We start from the raw sequence: 22537 nt of genomic DNA on the forward strand, positions 1-22537 counted from the left end.
TAAAATACCAACAATATTTCCTTATATATTTCTCTGTAAATTAAAGAGTATGGTCTTGACCTGCTGTGTATGTGTGTGTGTGTGTGTGTGGGTGTTAGTAAGAGAAGGAAAGAGAGGAAGGGAGATCGACTCTCGGTCCCGCGACCGTGAGGGGAGAGTAGCGGTTGCTTTGTCTACAGAGAGCGGGAGTATGGACGGTAGTCGGTACGCACGCTGTCTGGTTTTGGACTGACAAAGCAACTTACTTTCCACTTGCGGTGGCACAAACACAGAAATCCCGAATGGGATAACACAAACAGTTTAGCATGGTGAACACAAACTAAACAGGCAGCAACTTAAAACACACACTCCTCAGAGTGCAGCAGCAAACGGGACTCGGCGGTCCGTTAAACACACAAAAACAATACAAGCACTAAGCTCATAAACACACAACTCTAATACTATCTCTGCCCAGACAACCTCTTACTTGTGTCGTTCTCCGGAGCGAACCGATGTGTGTGTGTGTGGCAAAGTCTGTCAGTGAAATCCAGCAGCGGGTCCTCCGGTGTGTGGTGCTGGCGGAGCCGTCCTTGTTTCCCGGGAATGACGGCGATGGTTCCTCGGCGGGGCAGCATAGAACACAGGGTGGTCGACTCAGTCGGTAGACAGCGGGGCGTAGAAGTTATCCGCGTCTCCGTGGAGAAAATCCTTTCTCCCTTCTGCAGGTATCGGGTGAGAGCGCTGGGTTGCAAACAGCAGTCTCTCGTGGATCCGGTAACGTTACGGTGTTCGGATGAACATTGGTCGAGGTCTCGTCTCATCCAGCGAGGGGAGAAACTCCAAAGAAAAGGGGGAATAGCACACGTGTACAAGTCCCTTTCGTTGGCGATCCAGCTGATCGAAAAGGCGGACCTTCTCCTAAGCAAGAGTACCTGAAAGAGGACGAGATTCTGTCCCGCTCTGTGTTTTAAAGGGGGATGACGTCCCCGTAATGTTGGTGCGTCTCTGCCAATCAGAGACTGTGTTGGATCATTTCCTACTTAGCACCTAGGTGCGAAATGGTGCACGCTGGGGAATGGAGTTAGTGATCAGCTTTTGGTGCTGATCTTTTGTTTCAGGAGAACAAAGGCGGCCTCGTGGCCAGGCCTCAGGGTTTCCATGTAGGCCCATCTTTGTCTGACTGTATGTGGAGGCCCAACATCCCCCCTTTGGTCTGAGGAGTGGGGTGCTGGCCACAGTCTTCAGAGCAACTCAAGGGCCAACTAATCCATGTAGGAGGTGTGACCAGTGGGTTACATAATCCATATCCTTGAAACAAAGAGTCCATGATACCTGAGGAAAAGTCAGAGTCTGTACAGTTCAGTAAGCAGAGGTTTTAGTGTCTGGGCAGATAAGCACTGAGGTTTCGTCTGGGCAGAATGTCTCTAAACTACGCTACACATCAAAAGCAGGAAGAAAAATACATTCAGGTATGCTTACAATCCTTTGCTGCTCAATGTTCACCACTGGCACTAGGGGAAAGCCCAAGGTAGGGGTGAAGAAAAGCAGGAGGGGGTTAGAGGCTGTCAGGCCTACTCCTGGAGAGGACTGGTGTTAGTACGAGGGGCAGACGCAGACTGGTGCGTGAAGTGCCGTGGAACCACCAAGAGGGTGTCCAGTCTGGCCTGCAACCTGCGAATGTATCTGAACATGATGTGCGCAATGGCTGCCGTGATGACCCAACCACTAAGAAGGAGCCCAAAGGCGGCCCAACTGACATGATGTTCCTGTGAAGGTGACGACCTGTGGCTAAAGTAAGCCGTAGTGAGTCCAGACGGTTTGAGACTAAACTTCACTAATTTGGTTCCCTCAGCTAGGAGCTGTTGCTGAAGGGTGCCGTCAATGGTTAAGTTGTGACCTCTGAATGTGTCCATAATCTCAATCTCCTTGTCGTTTGGTCAGGGTTGAGATGATGGAGGACAATGTCACCAAAGTGTATGGTGGCTCCCTGAGGAACCGTCAAGAACATCGTCTGGTTGGGTAGGGTCAATTTAGTGGTTGTGTCATGACGATCGTAGGCCATTAGGGCTTCGCTAGCAGGTGTGCTAACGAGCCATCGATTACCTGCTCGTTCTACCTTAGTGTCCATACCTTCGTCTTTAACAGACAGTCTACCCTGACACTTTTGTTCAGAGGACTCGGCTCTTAGGCCACAGAGATAATTGCTAACATCCTGAATGAAGGGATTGCCTGGACAAACCCAGTGGACGTCCTTAGTTTTGGTGCACAAGTTAAGGTTGGGACTAAGGTAGAGCGAGGGGTCATCGTCGTGGTATGCAAGTGTTGGTGGTGTCTTTAGGTGGACATGAGTGTTGTCTTGCCAAAAACCAACATTCAGCACTGACTTTAACCTATACACATTCTGCCGTTCTATGATAGGAAGGTTGAGAAGGAACCCTATCTCCAGGTTCTGTGGGTTCACATAAACCGGGATTGCACTACCAAGACTATATGCCAAGTGAGTTTGTGATGACTGTAGCACAGTAGTTGTTGCAGATCTGAGGGTTTGCTCGACCAGGCTCATGGGAACGAGGTAGGTCGGTATTTGCCCACCGCTCAGACTGCTAACTGAGGAGCTAATTTCCCTAAGGAGGTCCTGCATTAGATCTCTCACTACGCGTACGTACATAAAATCATCCCTGACTACTTCTGACAATGTCCCTAAGGCATGCAAGGCGTTATTGATGAGGGCAGAATGAAGGTTAACAGTTACTATGGTACCTTGGAGGGTTTTACCCAAGTCCTGTAATTGTTCACGTTGGATGAGGAGTCTGTTGGATTTCTGGCATTTCCTCACTGAGTTCGCCCATGTGCCTTTGAAGGGCTTTAATGCTGACAGAGTTGGCAGCCAAGAGTCCAATTGAAAACAGCGATCCAATGGCCAAGACTGCGGTGAACAGTCCTCCAAGGAACCTCTTTGGTCGTTTCCCACTACTGAGGTCCTTCTCTGTGACCAGGAACTTCTGCAGCTGTTCGAGCATGTGGATGGTTGTTTGTTTGGCGTGCTCAACAGTGTCATGCGTTTGGGTTCCGCTTAATCTGCCCTCCGTCAGGCGTGGAGGCAGGTGGATGTAGATTCTTTGGGTGTATAGGCTGCACCGGGTAATTAGGAGTCCCGGTATCTCCTGCAGGACGATACCGGTTGGAGGGCCAAGGTTGACCACATCAGTGGGCACAGCAACTCGTAGGCTGAGGAAGATGCCAAGGATCCAAGGGAGTTTCATCCTAGAACAGACCAAAGTGTTGATTACTTGTCAGGAAGGGGAAGTAGGGATTAGATGTTAGTGCATGCCGGCGGGGAGGTTGGAGGCATGCATCTGTCCCTACGGAGCTACTATGCATCGTCTTCCCCCCTTTGGGGTGTGGAGACGGCCTCTCCCCTCGGGAGTGAAAACGGACGGAAGAGCTTGATCTGGTTTGCATGGACCCATTTGTAGGTTGGCGCCTGACTCGGTTTGGAAACTCTGATCCGGTAGGCTACTGGAGAGAGCTTTCCCACAACCTCATAGGGGCCAGCCCAGCTGGGTAGTGAAGAAGAATACCCTTTGGGAGCAGACTCAATCATCAAAGGAGAACACATTTAGTTTGGAGACCTGATAATCAAATGACGTCTGAGACAACTCTTTGATCAAACATATGCCAAGTTTGTGTCCTTTCCACCTCCTGACCCCTGCTGATGTGACCTCTCCTGTATTGCCCCTGGATTTGCCTTGATCTTGTATGTAAATGCCCTCCCTTTCTACCCCTTTGTTTACCATTTGTTAGTCACCCTCCTGACCTCTACTGGTCTGACCCCTCCTGACGTGCCCCTGGCAAACCATGATCTTGTATGTAAATGCCCTCACCCCCTATCTTTGGTTCACCAATTGTTGGTCACTACTTTGATCCATACTGTAGCTTTTGTTCACCATTTGGTGCTTTGATCTTTACTGTATAAAGTCTCTCCACTTCTTCTGCTCTGGGTCAGTCTACTGTATCAGACCAGCTCTGTGTCAGTATGCTCACCGCATTTCGGGAATGCTATTAAACCACTTCCACCACAGCAAACTTTGAACAAGGACTTAAGTGAATTTTCTTCAACAAATGGTGCCGTGACCCGGATGGCAAGAGACCTTCAACGGAGACTCCTTTCCCAGACCAAAAACACACCAGTGACCAAATCCAAATTTCAGAGGTAAGGTCCTTTTGAAAACCTAATTACTGTTGCTGTGTATTGTTGGAGGTCTGTGGAATTGGAGTCCCGGAGAAGGGTGACGCCATCCTGATTTTAAGTAAGTTTGCTGTGTGGTTGTGTATGGGGGTTAATGAGATGTGTTCTCTGTAAGATGTTTCTGTAGACGTTTAGGAACGCTTGTAGTTTCATAACTGAGGTTACTTGCTTCTTCCTTGCCTTAGAATCTGACTCGCTCTTCTTAAGGTTTTATATCTCCAGTAATATCCAGTTACAGATAAAATGGCCATTATGAACTAGATCCTGACGAGGATAGGACCAAGGGTTGGTCCCCAGTGTTTGGGAAACACTGAGAGATAGTCTGTGGAGATGTTTCTGTAGATGTTTAGGAAACGCTTGTAGTTTCATAACCTAGGAATCTTGACTTTGTTGTGAGGTTACTTGCTTCTTCCTTGCCTTAGAATCTGACTCGCTCTTCTTAAGGTTTTATATCTCCAGTAACATCCAGTGACAGATAAATAGATCCTGACGAGGATAAGACCAAGGGTTGGTCCACAGTGTTTGGGTAACACTGAGAAATAGTCCAGAAGGGGACTAGTGAGTAGGCCTACGCAGGTTCCAGTGAAGAAGTAGGGTGATTTGTTCTCCCAGGGATTGACTAGTTCTCCCAATACTCAGAAACAGGTATATTTCATTTGTAAGAATCTGACTCGCTCTCCTTACACAAAAAAAATGATTTGTATCTTCTGAGTAGAATGTTGATTTGAAAGATTTGGTAAGTGAATTGTGGGCAAAAGTAGGTGTATATGAAAGTTGTTTTTTTTTTAAGGGATTTTACAGAAGGAAAATGTAAGTTATTTTAGCAGAGGGTTTGGGAAAGTGTTGACTGGTCCTGTTAAATACATGTATGGTAAATGGTACCAAAAGCTTAAAATTTGTTGCAACATAAAAATAAAAAAAATAAAAAATAGGAAAACGTGATATAAAGAAAATAAAAATTGAAGTACGGAAAATAAATGTTGAAGGAAAAACATTTACAACAAATAAGAGAAAATAAATGTTGAAGGAACAACATTTACAACAAATAAGAGAAAAGTGTGGTAAAGAAAGAAATTAGCCACAAATGTAAAATCCTACGCAACTAAGAGTCTAGAAAGAAATAACACAACGCAGAGTTAAAACTAATGAAACTAGTGCCACAGCTAGAAAGAAATAATACAACTCAAAGCATAAAACAATGCAGTATAACTAAAAAAAACTAGAACCAAATGACCAATACAAAATCTAAAACAAAATAACACTTTAAAAAAAAAAATTGGATAAGTCTTCCGGAAGCACCAAAACAAATATGAATGATTAAATCAAAAGATTTAATCTCATATTGCAAAATTTTTGTTGTTTGTCACTTCACGTATGTCTTTGTCTGTGACTGTTGAGGAACGCGTTTTATGTTTTCTTTTCCTTTTCCAAATCTCATATTGCAAAGTTTTTGTTGATGTTTGTCACTTCACATGTGTCTTTGTCTGTAACTGTTGAGGAACGCGTTTAATGTTTTTTCCTTTTCCAAATCTTAGAAAATGACTGTTGTAGGAATGATATGGTGATCTGAGACTAAACAAAATTGTTTGTAGACCAAATTATAACAGTTTTTCTAAGTATCTCACTACACAGGCGGAGCAGAGAAAATGGCAGAGAATCCCTGTAGGACTTCACAATTTGGACAAAGTTGACCTCCTGGAAAAGAGGCATTGAGAATTCCTTCATTTGGGGTGAGAAATTGCTCATTTGCAGCAACCCAATCCACATCAACCCTGTCTATGGCACCTCCAGCAGAAGACCTGTATCTGAAGGTCCTTTCACTGAAAGCATGTGAAGTTTCACAACTTCACACACCAGATGGCATCGTTTTAGACTAACCAACATAACATAATAGCTGTGCTTGCATCCCTGATAGATCAAAATCTAGACACACACTTTTTGGTTCAACAAGAGTCATAATTGCCTCCAGAATAAAAGCCATATAGAGATAGAAGTACCCAAACCCACTACTATGTCACAAATGAAAACATTTTTGGGAATGACAGGATACTGCAGACAATGGATAATTGGTTATGCATCACTTACAACACCACTCCAAGATATTTCCAACCCCTAAACATGTTCCCAGCCACTCACCTGATCACAACAAGCCCAGGAATCTTTTAATAAGCTCAAACAGGTACTGTTGTCAACTCCTGCACTAGGAGTTCCTGACTACAATCAATCTTTTAACCTTTTTGTACATGAGAAATGTGGATTTGCACAATCTGTTCTCACTCAGCGCCATGACTCTGCTTACAGACCTGTTGCTTATTTTTTCCTCCAAATTAGACCCAGTAGAGAGAGGACTTCCACCCTGTCTAAAAGCTGTAGCTGCAGCTGCACTTACAATTAACAATTCTGCTGATATTGTTCTAGGTTTGCCACTCACAGTCATGGTCCCGCATGATGCACTCACCCTAATCACCAGAGAGGCACACAGACACATGACAGGGACCAGAGAGGCAAAATATGTACTAACACTCACTGCTCTACACATTACACTCAAAAGATGTATCATCCTTAACCCTGCTACACTTCTGCCAACAGAAGAGGATGGTGATCCTCATAACTGCATGAATGTCATCTCATGTCCATCTAAAGCTCGTCCTGACCTTTCAAAACCTCCTATCCCTAACTCTGATCTTGGTTTTCTATACTGATGGCTCTGCTTATAGAGAAAATGGAGTGCCATACGCAGGGTATGCAATTTGTGTTAATTTTTCAATTATTGAAAGCGTCGCCCTGCCACCCTCAAGCTCCGCCCAAGTAGCTGAGTTGTATGCACTGATGAGAGCCTGCTACCTGGCCAAAGGTAAAACTGTTACCATTTACACCGACTCCAGGTATGCCTTTGGATGTTTACATGACTTTGGCATGTTATGGGCAAACCGAGGATTCATCACATCCTCGGGGACACCCGTTAAACATGGCAAATTAATCGGTGAACTGTTAGATGCATGTCGACTACCTTCATCTATTGCAGTTGTTAAGTGTGAAGCCCACACCAAATCCAATGATCCTGTTTCAAAAAGCAATGCTTTGGCTGACCATGCGGCCAAAACTGCTGCCAAAATTGGCAATCCTGTCCATGTAAAGCTCTGTCCTTCCATACCCGCTAACGACCTTTCTTCTCTTAATGATGTAGCCCTCTTACAGGAGACTGCTGATGTGGAGGAGCATAGGTTGTGGCTTTCCCATGGATGTAAATAACTTGTGGGTCCACAATGACGGCCGCATTGTGGCACCTACGTCCCTGTACCCATGGCTTGCACGCATGTCACATGGCTTATCGCATGTAAGTAAAGGAGGAATGTGTCTGACAGTGTTGAAAGACTGGTATGCTCCAGGATTTACATCCTATGCCCAAAAGTACTGTGAGAAATGTTTGATTTGTCAACAGCACAACCCTGGGAAAACAGTACAGACAACAATGTCGACACATCCTCCCCCTCAGGGACCCTTTGAAGCTCTACAGCTAGATTTTATTCATATGCCGAAGTGTGATGGATATGATAATGTTCTTGTATGTATAGATATGTTTTCAAACTGGCCTGAAGCCTGGCCTTGCAAAAAGGCTGACTCTGCTTCTGTAGTGAAATGCTTGCTGAAAGACATTGTTCCAGGATTCGGCATCCCACAGAGCATCAACTCAGACAGAGGAACTCATTTCACTGGACAAATAATGACTGAACTCTGTAACTCACTGGGAATTAAACAAAGACTACATTGTCCATACCATCCTCAGTCTGCAGGGCTAGTTGAACGACAAAATGGTGTTCTGAAGAACAAACTAGCCAAACTGTGTGCTGAAACAGGTCTAAAATGGACATCACTATTGCCATTGGCCCTCATGTCAATGAGGTCCACACCCATCAGGAAACACAAACTTACACCTCATGAGATTATTACGGGTAGACCAATGACTGTACCAAGTAATTCAATACTATGAATGAAGAAGATGGATCTTCATGCTATGGATGAATCAATGATATCATTCTGCTCTGCCCTAACCTCTGCTGTTCAGTCAATCCACAGACAAGTAAAAGCTGTCCAGTCTCCTCCTAGTGACCAGCCGTGCCATAACATCCAACCAGGAGACTGGGTCTGCATCAGAGAGTTCCGACGCAAAAACGCCCTGAAACCCCGCTGGTCCAAACCACAACACGTCCTGCTTACCACCAACACAGCAATCAAGTGTGAAGGTCGTCCCACGTGGGTCCACGCATCCCACTGTAAGAAGACGCCCCCTCCACCATGCACCCGAAAACGGCAGAATCCATCTTCATCCTGTAGACCTTCTTCTTCATCACCTGTGGGCCCGTAGAGGGGTGGCTGCAGCTCTGGGAAGAAACTCCTCCCCCGAAGGACAACACAGGGCTGACAGCCCCAGAAGAAGAGGTACAGCAACCGCAGCCGCCGGAGGAGAAGAGGAGCACCGCAGGGCCCAGAGCCCCAGAAGAAGAGGTACAGCGCCCGCAACCGCCGGAGGACAAGGAGCAAATCAAACAATCCTACAAACATCACAAACGAGACCTTTCGATACAACAAGAGGGGAACACACCCAAAATATATGAACCACAGCCCTCAACAAACACATACCTCCAACTGGCAAAAATGGTAGCTGATAACAGCCCCAACCCCAAGAACTGTTATGTATGTGGATTCATCCCACACAGCACCACGGACGGACTCCCATTGATGGCCTTGCCCATCACTTCCTGTGACATCTGCCACATAATACACTTTAACTCAACCTACGAACACTGTGCCTGTCCCAACCCACCTCCAATCAGACAATTGAACTGCCACCAACTATACACCAACTGTCATTCTTGCAACACTCCTGACCCCCTCACCCTCACAATAGTCCCAAAGACATTAACGTGGTGTGTTGAAGGTAAAGTAACCATCAACATAGGAACATCCGAATGTGACACAATTTACACCCCAACAAAAAACTCAATGATAAGAAAAAAAAGAATGGACTTCTAAAACAACAACCATCATCAGACCCTATTAATGATTATGATCACCTGGCTACAATGATCGGACTTTGTTCTATACCACTACCAAAGGGTGTATATTGGATTTGTGGCATGAAAGCTTATGAATTTTTACCCATTGGATGGTCTGGAAGATGTGGCTTGGGTCATGTGATACCAGCCATGAGAGTCCTTACCGTGCCACCTAAAGCACACATTGTTAAAAGAAACTTATATACACACACACAAACACCATGGACAAGATTCTTCAGTGCTCTCATTCCAAGTTACGGAGCCATGGCAGCTTTAGAATAAATAAGGGACCTTTCTCATGCGGTTGAAGATCTTGCAAACACTACCGCAAGAGGCATGTCCATGCTCTCACAAGAAATGACTGCTGTGAGAATGATGACTTTACAAAATCGTGCTGCACTGGATTATTTACTGGCTTCTCAAGGAGGAACCTGTGCAGTAATTGGAGCTGAATGTTGTACTTTCATACCTGACCACAATGCCACCATACAAGAAATAACTAACCATTTAAATAATATTGCCAAAACATTACATAACCCTGTCACCACTGGTCTGTTTGATTGGTTTAAACAGAAATTAGGAGCATTAGGTTATGTAGTCCTTGAATTTGTCTTGTTTGGTTTTGGAATCTTAATTGCTATAAGCCTTTTGATCACCTGTCTTAAATCTATCTGTAACTCATTTATCACTCAGACAACCACTAAAATCATGTACACCACTGCAACTCCACCTATCCTACCAATAGAGTTGGAAAATTCAGATTTTTTGTTTAAAACTGAAGTAGATTTAGACTAAGTAGACTGTAGCCACATTAGAAAAAAAAAAAAAAAGTGTGGATTGAAGAAGAATACCCTTTGGGAGCAGACTCAATCATCAAAGGAGAACACATTTAGTTTGGAGACCTGATAATCAAATGACGTCTGAGACAACTCTTTGATCAAACATATGCCAAGTTTGTGTCCTTTCCACCTCCTGACCCCTGCTGATGTGACCTCTCCTGTATTGCCCCTGGATTTGCCTTGATCTTGTATGTAAATGCCCTCACCCCCTATCTTTGGTTCACCAATTGTTGGTCACTACTTTGATCCATACTGTAGCTTTTGTTCACCATTTGGTGCTTTGATCTTTACTGTATAAAGCCTCTCCACTTCTTCTGCTCTGGGTCAGTCTACTGTATCAGACCAGCTCTGTGTCAGTATGCTCACCGCATTTCGGGAATGCTATTAAACCACTTCCACCACAGCAAACTTTGAACAAGGACTTAAGTGAATTTTCTTCAACAGTAGGAACTTCTTGGACTGTCCTACCGGGTTGGCAAACCTGAAATAGAGCACTTTGTCGCCTTCACTGTACTCACGATGGGACGTTTTCCTATCGTAATAGGCCTTTGCTCCTCTGGCACTGGTTTCCAGGTTCTCCTGGGCCCATGCAAACGTGACTCTAAGATGGTCTCGCAGATCAGTGACGTACTGATGTGCTGTGTAGGCCATTGCCACACTTACATCCTCTGGGCAATACAGAAGATGTAACGGCAAGGTCATTTCCCTCCCAGTCATCATTTCGAAAGGCATCACTCCCGTAGAGCGGTGCGGGGTAGACCGGATGGCCATCAACACCAGAGGGAGTTTCACGTCCCAATCCTTGCCACTACCACTAACATACTTCTTCAGCATGCTGATGATAGTGCGATTGGCACGCTCGACTTGACCTGATGACTGGGGGTGGTATGGGATGTGGAAGTTGACTTCCACTCCCAGAATATCGAACATGGCTGTCATGACACTTGAGGTGAAGTGAGTGCCTCTGTCTGAGTCGACGGAGAGTGGCAGCCCCCAGCGGCTGAAGACGTGGTTTAGCAGCAGGACTGCTGTTGTCACAGCTGTGTCGTTGGGCGCCGGAAGACACTCGACCCACTTCGTGAATGAGCAGGTCACAGTCAAGAGATATTTGTTACCTCTTGAAGACTTGGGGAGTGGACCAATCCAGTCCATCTGGAGGTGGGACCCGGTTCAAGGGTCGTGAAGGTTGGAATTGACAGCAAACCAGACATCCTTGGACGTAGAGTTGCATGTCACGGGCCATGGATGGCCAGTAGGCAACCTGCTGCAGGGTTTTAAGAGTAGCCTTGTAGCTCCGGTGACCCCCGACAGGGGAGTTGTGGGCATGGGCCAGTATCACCCCCCTATGGTCCGTCGGGACGATCCAACGAGCCGGTCCCTGACCATCAGGGCTGTAGACCAGCAGGCCCTTGTCAATTCTGAGATGGGGTTGGACATGGCGAAGAGCCTTCAGCTCTTTGGACTCATTAGTCGATGGTTGAAGTGTTTGCTGTGCCGTGGGATCTGCCATTAACTGGCGGATAGCTTGTATGGCAGGATCCCGTTCCTGCATGGCAACCAAGTCGGCATCTCCAGGTTTCCGACCCAAATGCACTGTTTGTGCGCAGGACTGAGGGTCCTCTTGTCTCTCTCGCGCCTGTCGGCGGGTGATGGCATTCACCGTGCTGACTTGGGACGTCGGAAGCCAATCTTCACTGAACTCCCAGGGTGTCCCCTGCTCGGCACCTAACTTGGCTAACCGGTCGGCTTCGTCGTTGCCATCCTTATCGGGACCCGAGATCTGGGAGTGACCTTTGACTTTCTTCCAGTACACAGTCATCCCATGGTCTATCACAAGGCGGTCGCAAGCCAGGAAGAGTTCAGAGTGTTTGACTTCCTTGTTCCTGGCGTTCCTCATGCCATTTTCCTTCCATGTGGGAAAGTGTGAGATGAAGCTGTGGCGAGCGTAGTTGGAATCGGAGCAGATCACTAGCTGTCCAACAGCCCGCCGAGTGGCTTGTTGGAGGGCGATGAGTACTGCAGCAATCTCCGCGTACTGGCTTGTCTTTGCGCCTAGCTGGTAGTGGTTCGGTTCTTCAACCGTGCGGTTGGCCCAAACAATACCAACTCCTGCCTGGACTTGGCTCTCATGGTGGAACGCCTTAAGTCCTCCTTAAGGCGTTCCTTCCTAGTGAAGTTCCTGGCTTTACCTGACTGATTCAGGTGCTTAGTGTTCTGCTCAGAGTCCTGCCTTCGTGGCTTAAAGTGGCCCTGGTTCTGCGCTGGGCTGCCACCTCTTTGGCTCTGTGCTTCCCCTTGCTGGCGAGGTGGTCGGTGTCCTTGGGGCCCCGCTCTGAAATTGCCCTTGGTGCGAGGCACTTCGTCGCCTTCTAGCATCAAGGTGTCGTTTTCTGAAGTTCAGACCTCAAGGACTCTGGCTTCCGTCTCATGCCCTTTGGTTGGGCGGATGCGTGTTTCCCATGCCATCTGAGAGTATCTCCTGATTTCTTGCGTCGTGTAGTTACCAGTGCGGCAGTGCATGGTAACATCGTACCGGATGCTTTCATGGAGATTGTGGAGGAAGAGGGATCGGAAGGCTTGCTCCTCTTCCAGGCCAGGGGCATTGCGCCCTTGGAAGTAGGCGGCTCTCAGACGCCTGTAATACTCACGCGGAGGCTCGTGCTTCCTCTGGGTGATAGTAAGGGCGCTGAGAGTGGCGGAGGCTTCGTCTGTGTACAGCGAGTATTCCTCCTGCAAGGCTCTGCAGAGGGCTGGGTACCAGTCTCTGGTCTCCGCTGGCAGAGTTTCCATGAAAACATGGACTTCTCTTGCCGTGGTTTTCCACACCAGCTTGAGCTTCTCGCGTGGAGAGGCATATGGAAGATCAACCAGGCACCGCTCAGTCTCCCTGAGATAATCATCGATGTTTGACTCGTGATTTCTCGGGTCGAATTGCTCTACATCACGGGTGAGAGACTCGATTTGACGGGTCCTCAAACTGTAAGTTGGCGGCGGCGGGCCATCCGGATCTTCCATCATCCCCTCATAGCCAAACTCATCGTGGTGGTGGTGAGACCAGTACCCTGCACTTTGCAGTGTGGAGGGAGTCTGGTTGTAGCACTGACCCCTTTGTTTCAGGGCAGACTGCAACATATCCCTGGATGGCGGAGCGGTCGTGCTCCGTGAGTGGACCGTTGAGGACACTTGGTATGTGTCTGGAACGGGGAGGTGGTAGGCTGCGTCACCAGGGGTCGCCGTCATTCCCGGGAAACAAGGACGGCTCCGCCAGCACCACGCACCGGAGGACCCGCTGCTGGATTTCACTGACGGACTTTGCCACACACATCGGTTCGCTCCAGAGAGCGACACAAGTAAGAGGTTGTCTGGGCAGAGATAGTATTAGAGTTGTGTGTTTATGAGCTTAGTGCTTGTATTGTTTTTGTGTGTTTAACGGACCGCCGAGTCCCGTTTGCTGCTGCACTCTGAGGAGTGTATTTTAAGTTGCTGCCTGTTTAGTTTGTGCTCACCACGCTAAACTGTTTGTGTTATCCCATTTGGGATTTCTGTGTTTGTGCCACTGCAAGTGGAAAGTAAGTTGCTTTGTCAGTCCACAACCAGACAACGTGCGTACCGACTACCGTCCATACTCCCACTCTCTGTAGACAAAGCAACCGCTACTCTCCCCTCACGGTCGCGGGACCGAGAGTCGATCTCCCTTCCTCTCTTTCCTTCTCTTACTAACACCCACACACACGCACATACACTTACACATCCACCTAACTACGCACGTTTTCCACACATCTGATAGTCAGATAACAGAGGGCCATAGCGCCGTCTTGCCCCTTTGTTATCCGCCATCAGACACGTGAGTGCAGAAACGCCACCGACCACCGGTCGGCGCTGTCTGCTATTGTTAACTGGAACTCTGCGGCGTCTTCCGCCGGTTGTTCTCATGTGACACGACTTCCCCCGGAAGCCGCACCATCTTGAGTCACTTGTATCATCACGTGATCCACGTCGGCCATCTTGTGACTCACACGCACATACACATACACGCTTACACTTACTCTTACATCCTCTCTCACATGCACACACACACACACACACACATGCTTCAGTTTACCCATTTACCTTTACACAGCTGCTGTTTTATGTGTTTTTCGCTAGTATTAGTTGGTAGTATAGTATTTGTTGATTGAAACAATTGTTGACCTTGTTAGTTCTTGTGGAAGTTAATAAATACTATTTATAGCTTTAAAGAGAAGTTTCTTGTCATTATTGTGCATCTGTTATTGTGCTAAATGACTGATTGAGGGAGCCAGTGCTCAGACTTTCACCTTCACCATTCACTTAGAGGTGATGATACACCAGGTATTAGCTCCCCTTAAGTGAATACTTTGTTTGAGACTACCTTTACAGTTGGTTATTAGTCCCGGTCTCCGGGTGGTGCCCCGCATTATTAACTAAGTTAATAATTTTTAATTTCATAATTCATAATTATCTCTGATAATTATAAATGATAGCTAATAACCAAACACACTCCTTTAAAGCCCAACAACTGTCTCTGTGAAACAGTGAAATAATCAGGATAATGTCAGGCAGCTTTTTGAACCAAATGTCCAGAAAACCAGGTTTCCTTCAACCAATCAGCATTCTCTCTCTGCATTTTACAGCAGCACTTTCTGACCAATGGTCATCAATGTCACCTGTTGAAGGCCAGACTTGAAGACAACACCTGTGTGAGTGTGTGTGTGTGGACACAGAGAGCAGAGGCTGCAGTGTGAGAATGAACAGAGGAGAATCTCACTTTTAAAAATGCAACTCAATTGATTCCTTTCAACTCAATGATTAATAAAAGCCAACAGTGAGAGATTTCTAACAGATACAAAATACTTCAATAAGAAAGAAATACAAAGAAATTCAATACAAAAGGTTTTGAGGACAAGTGTTTTGTGCAAAATGAGTTACAGTTTGTGCTGTTTGTGCCACAGTCTGAACAGAGGGTGGCAGCAATGTCCCACAGTATTTATATAACAATGAAGGTCTAATATGTGACATTAATAACAGCTGTAGCAGACGACTGTCTGGTCCTCAGTCAACACTGTTTGCAATACAAAGACAGAACTGATGTGTCGACCTTCATGACACAATAGGACAGGAATCTAAAGTGTGATTGTGTTCTTCATTCAGGACTCTATTATGTTCCATTATGTACAGTCTGTCTGTACAGAACAATATAATAGTGATGTGTGTAACAGAGAAATGCAGTTGAACTTTGTACAGCGCTTTATGTATGTAAAATATTCACAAGTAATGTCTGATGTATTTGCAATGTTTACAATAATTATTTACAGTATATCAGTATTTTTATTTGAAATATTTACCCACCTGCTTTCAGTTCATGCAGTTTTCTGGCTTGAAGGCAGCCTGGCAGGCTGGGCGGCTTCAGTCTGCAGGCAACAAGATGAACATGGCTGTCAGAGACGGGTCATTTCAAAATGTAACAGCAGCAATAATGAACTAGTGATAACAATGATGTGAGGTTGATGTTTGAAGCATGTCACTGTGTATAATATCAGTTAACCTTTGACCTTTTTGGGGTCCTGACTCCTTTTGTTGTGCCTGATGGAAATAAATTCAATCATACTGATCATCATCAGCATCTCCTTCCACTGTTAACATTCTTACAATCACACAAGTCTTACCACTGCAGAAGGGTCTGGTGGTTGACCTCATAAAGCTGGAGGTTGGTGGCTGCTGTGAGGTCCTTGCTGTTGTAGACATTGTCTCTGATGAGACAGTTGTCCCTCTTGACAGCCGCCCAGTGGTTTACCCGGACCCCGACAATAGTACGGCCCTCATAGTGTATGCGGCACAGCTGCACAGAGACTGTGCTGCACCCGCACCCCGGCCAATGTAGGACCTGCACAGGGAGGGAGAGAGATGATCCGTGTTTACACTGAGTACATAAAGAACAAAGCATTTTAGTTTGAAATGCACATGCTACACTTACCGCATCATGCTGTTAACGCTTGGTGTGTGGGCCCGTCTCCTTGACAAGCCAGTCCTGGTGGCGCGGGGGAAAGAGATAGCCTTGTCCCTGTCCGACAGCTTCTGCCAGAGTACGGCTATCTCCCTCACCTGCTGCGACGCAGCTCTACGAGGGCATGGGCCAGACGGACAGCATGCTGGTACCCTCTGTGACCGTCTGGACCAAGTACATCCTGCAACAAACTGAGAGGCTGGTTAAAAGTTTTCAATAAACACACAGCCACTCCGTGTGGCGATGATTATAAATGACAAGAGACTTTTAGCATGCTTACGTCTTCCTCCTCATCCTCCACTGGCTCTGGTGTGACAGGGCCCGACTGTAATGATGAGGTGGGGGCGGTTGACCCCTAACCCTAGGCTGTGACAGCCAGAGGTCTCCCGCAAACCTCATATCCTCCAGTTCCTCCTGGAACCCCTCGTCCTCCTGCTCCTCCTTGTACTGGTCCTCCCACTCCTCTTCCGCCTTGTTTGCCGCATCTGGAGTGTCGGGATCCCGGCCTACATCCCGCTGCAGCATAGCGCCCGTCTGGGAGTACACGCACTCCACCTCAATAAGCTCCACTGAACGATATGTCTGATTACTTCATTTGGCCTGTTAGAGCCATTGGCTGTGTGTCCCTGCCTGTGTGCAAAATGAGCTCTTCCTAGACAGGTTACCTGCGTACTTCCTGGGCTGTGTGTAATTTTCAACCAGCGTCAGACTCAGGAACTCTTTGGTGAGCTGATTGAAGCTGTGCTGCAGCTGGGCATTATAGCAATGCCTATGGTCTATGGTGCAGCAGAGGACGGAGGGGGGACTGTTTCCACACAGTCAGAAATTTAAAAAAAAACAACATTACATAACAAACTGAAGAAAAGCCACATTTCAAGATTGCAGGAGGGGAGTGATTGAAGGTCATCAGACAGATTTTTAGGTGGAGTGCTCCTTTTAGTTACAGGAGAATTAGCTGAAATGGTAGAGCACTTGCTTAGCATTCTCTAGAAGACCCTTGACCCTTTGTTTCTCCTTGTCAGTAAGATACAACTTTCCTCTGCATCCGTCCACATGACACCCATTTATGACATTCCAGGAACCTTATTCTGCACCACAATCAATATCATAATTAGTCAGATTCATTGATACTGAGAAAATATTTAAGCTGAAGTTTGAAAACAGCTTGAGAAACATGAACTGACATTCTGAAGCAGAAGAGGAGAAGCAGCTGAGAGTTGGAGCTTCACATTCTGTGCTTTGCACAGGGGAATTAGCTCAAATGGTAGAGCGCTCGCTTAGCATGCGAGAGGTAGCGGGATCGATGCCCGCATTCTCCAGAAGGTTTTCCCTCTGTGTGTATGTAGTATCCCCAAGAACATTATTGTGCACAACTACAAATAACCCAATCTGTACAATTCATTCAGGATTCACATATTCAGTTGCCATGTCAACTGACTTCATTGTGTTTCATAGATTTTCCAAACAGTGACATGAGTGAATGGACATTTAAACAGTGTCAACAGACGAGGTGGCCGAGTGGTTAAGGCGATGGACTGCTAATCCATTGTGCTCTGCACGCGTGGGTTCGAATCCCATCCTCGTCGAGTCAACTTCACTTTAACCTGCTGTATTTACATGTCATCAAGCAAACTGGCTCCATGATTAAGGCCATGATATAAAGCAGTAAATTCTCCTACAGACGTCATCCTTGGAAACTGTTTGGAAAAGGGCAGGCACTTTCAAAAAATACTTGGCAGGTGATTGGATGAACCATCACTGTCTTACCTTGCGAGGCAGCTGGATTCAAGAGATCACAAAGTCACACAAGAATCCTGATAGGACGTTGATTGGTCCAAACCACTGGTGGTTCAGACACAAGTGCATCAATTGAAGCCTGACAAGATGGATTCTTGCATGATCTCCTCATGTTGTGATCTCGCAAATCCAGCTGCCTTGCAAGGAAATCTCTGACCTTTTGCATAAACTTTTCTCAACTTCCCTTTGAGTAACAGTGGCAGTTTTTTCAGAGTCCACATCACAATGAAAGGCGTCCTTTTGTGTCTCCAGTGTTGGAGTCTGTATGTGTGAACTGGCTGTTAGATTGTCAGCTATGATTCAATCCTTCCAAAGAGGTTCCTCAACTATTCACACCTTCAGTCCCGTGACTTTGACCGCTCTCATGACCGCCAAAGAGATTTTTTCACAGTTTGTCCATACAACGCCACAACTGTATGGACATTGAAACCCTGTCAACAGACGAGGTGGCCGAGTGGTTAAGGCGATGGACTGCTAATTCATTGTGCTCTGCGCACGTGGGTTCGAATCCCATCCTCGTCGAATCAGCTTGACTTTAGTCTGCTGTGTTTACATGTTATTGAGCTAATTGGCTCCATCAAGGCCTCCATGCGGCAGCATTTAAGGCAGTGAATTCAACTCATCTACTCAGAGGATCCGGTCAAGGAGGCAAAGTCAATCTGCACACCACCAACCAATCACAAGCCTTCTTGGAAGAGATCCCAAAATGGAGGAAGCTATCGTAGCATGTTGGATGACTTGCACCGCTGGCTTCTTTTACCCTCCTCTTTCAGAGTAAAAGCTGCTCCACAACAGAGAGCTGCTTTGCACTCAGTTATGAGAGGAGGCCATGATACTGCTACCTCTTTGAATGAGCCGTGTATAAATGTCAAGATGAGAAAACAGAGAATTCCTGGGAGCTGTTGTGAATGACTAGCGGTGGCCCAGCCAGACTGTATGGACATTTAAACCCCATCAACAGACGAGGTGGCCGAGTGGTTAAGGCGATGGACTGCTAATCCATTGTGCTCTGCACGCGTGGGTTCGAATCCCATCCTCGTCGAGTCAATTTCACTTTAATCTGCTGTGTTTCCATGTCATCGAGCTGACTGGTTCCATGATTAAGACCTTGATTTACAGCAGTACATTCAATTCATCCAATCAGTGGGTCCGGTTCAAGGGGGCAAAATCAATCCACACACCACTGACCAAGCGTGAGCCTTCTTGGAAGAGATCCCTATGATACCTAGGAGGGAACAGAGAGTCCAAAATGGAGGAAGCTATCCTAGATGTGTTGCACCGCTGGCTGGTTTTACCCTCCTCTGTCAGAGTAAAAGCTGCTCCACAACAGAGAGCTGCTTTGCACTCAGTTATGAGAGGAGGCCACGATACTGCTACCTCTTTGAATGAGCTGTGTATAAATGTCAAGACAAGGAAACGGAACAGCAGAGAGAAACTCTGGGAGCTGCTGTGAATGACTAGCGGTGGCCAGCTACAGCAGTTCACCAACCAGCCCCATGCATGTCACTACGTCACCAAGTTTTCAGCTCCACCTAACAGCCCCTGCAGCCAGGCTTCTCTGCGATGGACAGTCCGGTCTCCCGGGACCTCTTTCCTTCTCCCGCTCTCTCTCCCTCTTCCACTCAGGACTTTGTGTCATTTGGGTCCTATGGATGCCTCATCCAGACCTTTCTGATTACGACTGCCTTACCCACGTTCAGCTGTAAAACTGGTTTTCCACATTAACTGGACGTTCCCTACGTAAGTAGAAAGAACAGTTAAGTCTTTTGGAGAATGTGGGCATCGATCCCACTACCTCTCACATGCGAAGCGAGCGCTCTACCATTTGAGCTAATTCCCCTATGAAGAAAGAGACGATATCTCGCTCCGTGCTGCACTTCTCTACCTTCCTCCCCTGTGCAGGATTCCTGTTCCTGGTGGGGGGAAAACCTATCTCTATTTGGTGTCTCCACTTAGAAAAGACACCAATGAAACCCTCCAGACCTTCCAGGTCTGCGTGAAGACCTCCTAATCAATTGTGCTCTTCACGCCTCTGTTCCAATGCCATCCTCGTCAGGTGATGTTCAATTCAATCTTCTGTCTTTACATGACTGCAAGTTAACAAGAAAAGCCACGTTTCAAGACTGCAGGGGGGAGTGATTAAAAGTGAAGAGAGTGCTTTTTAGATTATAGGGGAATTAGCTCAAGTGGTAGAGCGCTCACTTAGCATGCGAGAGGTAGCGGGATTGATGCCCGCATTCTCCACAAGTCTTTCCTACTGTGTCTATGTAATAGTCCCTGGAACTTTCTCCTGCACTACAACAAACAATCTCCCCTTTACAATTAATTCAGAACTAAGATAGAGAGAGTCCTCTTACATGTAATGTCAGCACTCTGCTGGCATGTTTTTTTCCCCCATGCATCTCTTTTTTCAATCTCCCCCTCTCGTCTTAACTTCAGCATAAAGTTGAAGTTCTCTCAACTTCCCTTTGAGCAGCAGTGGCAGTTTTTGAGAGTCCACGTGATAATGAAAGGCGTCCTGTTGTGTCTCCAGTGTTCAAGTCTGTATGTGTGAACGGGCTGTTTAGACTGTCAGCTATGATTCAATCCTTCTGAAAAGGCTCCTCAACTATTCACACCTTCAGTCCCGTGACTCTGACCGCTCTCACGACCGCCACGTTAGCCGACGTCAATGCGTTTCACAGATTGTCCATACAACGCCACGGCTGTATGGACATTGAAACCCCATCAACAGACGAGGTGGCCGAGTGGTTAAGGCGATGGACTGCTAATCCATTGTGCTCTGCGCACGTGGGTTCGAATCCCATCCTCGTCGAGTCAGCTTGACTTTAGTCTGCTGTGTTTACATGTTATTGAGCTAATTGGCTCCATCAAGGCCTCCACGCGGCAGCATTTAAGGCAGTGAATTCAACTCATCTACTCAGAGGATCCGGTCAAGGAGGCAAAGTCAATCTGCACACCAGCGACCAATCACAAGCCATCTTGGAAGAGATCCCTATGATACTTAAGAGAGAACAGAGAGTCCAAAATGCTATCGTAGCATGTTGGATGACTCGTCGAGTCAATTTCACTTTAATGTGATGACCATGTCATCGAGCTGACTGGTTCCATGATTAAGACCTTGATTTACAGCAGTACATTCAATTCATCCAATCAGTGGGTCCGGTTCAAGGGGGCAAAATCAATCCACACATCGCTGACCAAGCGTGAGCCTTCTTGGAAGAGATCCCTATGATACCTAGGAGGGAACAGAGAGTCCAAAATGGAGGAAGCTATCCTAGCGTGTTGGATGTGTTGCACCACTGGCTGGTTTTACCCTCCTCTGTCAGAGTAAAAGCTGCTCCACAACAGAGAGCTGCTTTGCACTCAGTTATGAGAGGAGGCCACGATACTGCTACCTCTTTGAATGAGCTGTGTATAAATGTCAAGACAAGGAAACGGAACAGCAGAGAGAAACTCTGGGAGCTGCTGTGAATGACTAGCGGTGGCCAGCTACAGCAGTTCACCAACCAGCCCCATGCATGTCACTACGACACCAAGTTTTTAGCCCCACCTAACAGCCCCTGCAGCCAGGCCTCTCTGCGATGGACAGTCGGGTCTCCCGGGACCTCTTTCCTTCTCCTGCTCTCTCTCCCTCTTCCACTCAGGACTTTGTGTCATTTGGGTCCTATGGATGCCTCATCCAGACCTTTCTGATTGCGACTGTCTTACCCACGTTCAGCTGTAAAACTGGTTTTCCACATTAACTGGACTCTCCCTACATAAGTAGAAGGAACAGTTAAGTCTTTTGGAGAATGTGGGCATCGATCCCACTACCTCTCACATGCAAAGCGAGCGCTCTACCATTTGAGCTAATTCCCCTATGAAGAAAGAGAAGATATCTCGCTCCGTGCTGCACTTCTCTCCCTTCCTCCCCTGTGCAGGATTCCTGTTCCTGGTGGGGGGAAAACCTATCTTTATTTGGTGTCTCCACTTAGAAAAGACACCAATGAAACCCTCCAGACCTTCCAGGTCTGTGTGAAGACCTCCTAATCAATTGCGCTCTTCACGCCTCTGTTCCAATGCCATCCTCGTCAGGTGATGTTCAATTCAATCTTCTGTCTTTACATGACTACAAGTTAACAAGAAAAGCCACATTTCACGACTGCAGGGGGGAGTGATTAAAAGTGAAGAGAGTGCTTTTTAGACGACAGGGGAATTAGCTCAAATGGTAGAGCGCTCGCTTAGCATGCGAGAGGTAGCGGGATCGATGCCTGCATTCTCCACAAGTCTTTCCTACTGTGTCTATGTAATAGTCCCTGGAACTTTCTCCTGCACTACAACAAACAATCTCACCTTTACAATTAATTCAGAACTAAGATAGAGAGAGTCCTCTTACATGTAATGTCAGCACTCTGCTGGCATGTTTTTTTTCCCCACGCATCTCTTTTTTCAATCTCCCCCTCTCGTCTTAACTTCAGCATAAAGTTGAAGTTCTCTCAACTTCCCTTTGAGTAACAGTGGCAGTTTTTGAGAGTCCACGTGATAATGAAAGGCTTCCTGTTGTGTCTCCAGTGTTGGAGTCTGTATGTGTGAACGGGCTGTTTAGACTGTC

At 46.7% G+C, this 22537-nt stretch overlaps 2 protein-coding genes and 5 non-coding genes across 8 annotated transcripts in view; 5 read left to right on the forward strand and 2 right to left on the reverse strand.

Annotated features, from left to right (window-relative positions):
• The window catches only part of LOC121903763 (protein NYNRIN-like), a 14850-nt gene extending 2350 nt beyond the window's left edge, over window positions 1–12500 (reverse strand). The window contains exons 1-3 of the mRNA XM_042421134.1: window positions 12314–12500; window positions 10643–12275; window positions 467–3243 (exon numbers count right to left, since the gene is read on the reverse strand). Coding sequence (XP_042277068.1) covers window positions 11236–12275; window positions 12314–12500 — 1227 coding nt within the window. The 3' untranslated portion in view covers window positions 467–3243; window positions 10643–11235. The remainder of the gene's footprint in view (window positions 1–466; window positions 3244–10642; window positions 12276–12313) is intronic.
• Window positions 12275–21774, reverse strand: LOC121903408. Of its 2 annotated transcripts, XM_042420405.1 has the most exons (5): window positions 16427–21774; window positions 16117–16337; window positions 15809–16026; window positions 15492–15553; window positions 12275–15204 (listed from the first exon to the last, which is right to left on the reverse strand). In XM_042420405.1, the coding sequence occupies exon 5, from the start codon at window positions 13362–13364 to the stop codon at window positions 12522–12524; it is 843 nt and encodes a 280-aa protein (XP_042276339.1). In that variant the 5' UTR covers window positions 13365–15204; window positions 15492–15553; window positions 15809–16026; window positions 16117–16337; window positions 16427–21774; the 3' UTR covers window positions 12275–12521. The 2 variants fall into 2 exon arrangements, with proteins under 2 accessions (XP_042276339.1, XP_042276340.1); XM_042420406.1 differs by lacking the exons at window positions 15809–16026; window positions 16117–16337; window positions 16427–21774 and adding an exon at window positions 15695–15721.
• On the forward strand, window positions 17393–17465 carry trnaa-agc. Its single transcript has one exon. It is a non-coding gene; the product is annotated as a tRNA-Ala (tRNA).
• trnas-gcu lies at window positions 17651–17732 on the forward strand. The gene has a single exon. It is a non-coding gene; the product is annotated as a tRNA-Ser (tRNA).
• trnas-gcu lies at window positions 18384–18465 on the forward strand. Its single transcript has one exon. It is a non-coding gene; the product is annotated as a tRNA-Ser (tRNA).
• trnas-gcu lies at window positions 18904–18985 on the forward strand. Its single transcript has one exon. It is a non-coding gene; the product is annotated as a tRNA-Ser (tRNA).
• On the forward strand, window positions 20677–20758 carry trnas-gcu. The gene has a single exon. It is a non-coding gene; the product is annotated as a tRNA-Ser (tRNA).
• Window positions 21775–22537: the final 763 nt, after the last annotated feature.

The sequence above is a fragment of the Thunnus maccoyii genome, chromosome 9, assembly GCF_910596095.1.
Source record: "Thunnus maccoyii chromosome 9, fThuMac1.1, whole genome shotgun sequence".
Taxonomy (NCBI): Eukaryota; Metazoa; Chordata; class Actinopteri; order Scombriformes; family Scombridae; genus Thunnus; species Thunnus maccoyii.

What these genes read in the sequence shown, in the direction of transcription:
- LOC121903408 (XM_042420405.1), bottom strand. Translation starts at nt 13,364, where the DNA reads ATGACGGCGACCCCTGGTGACGCAGCCTACCACCTCCCCGTTCCAGAC.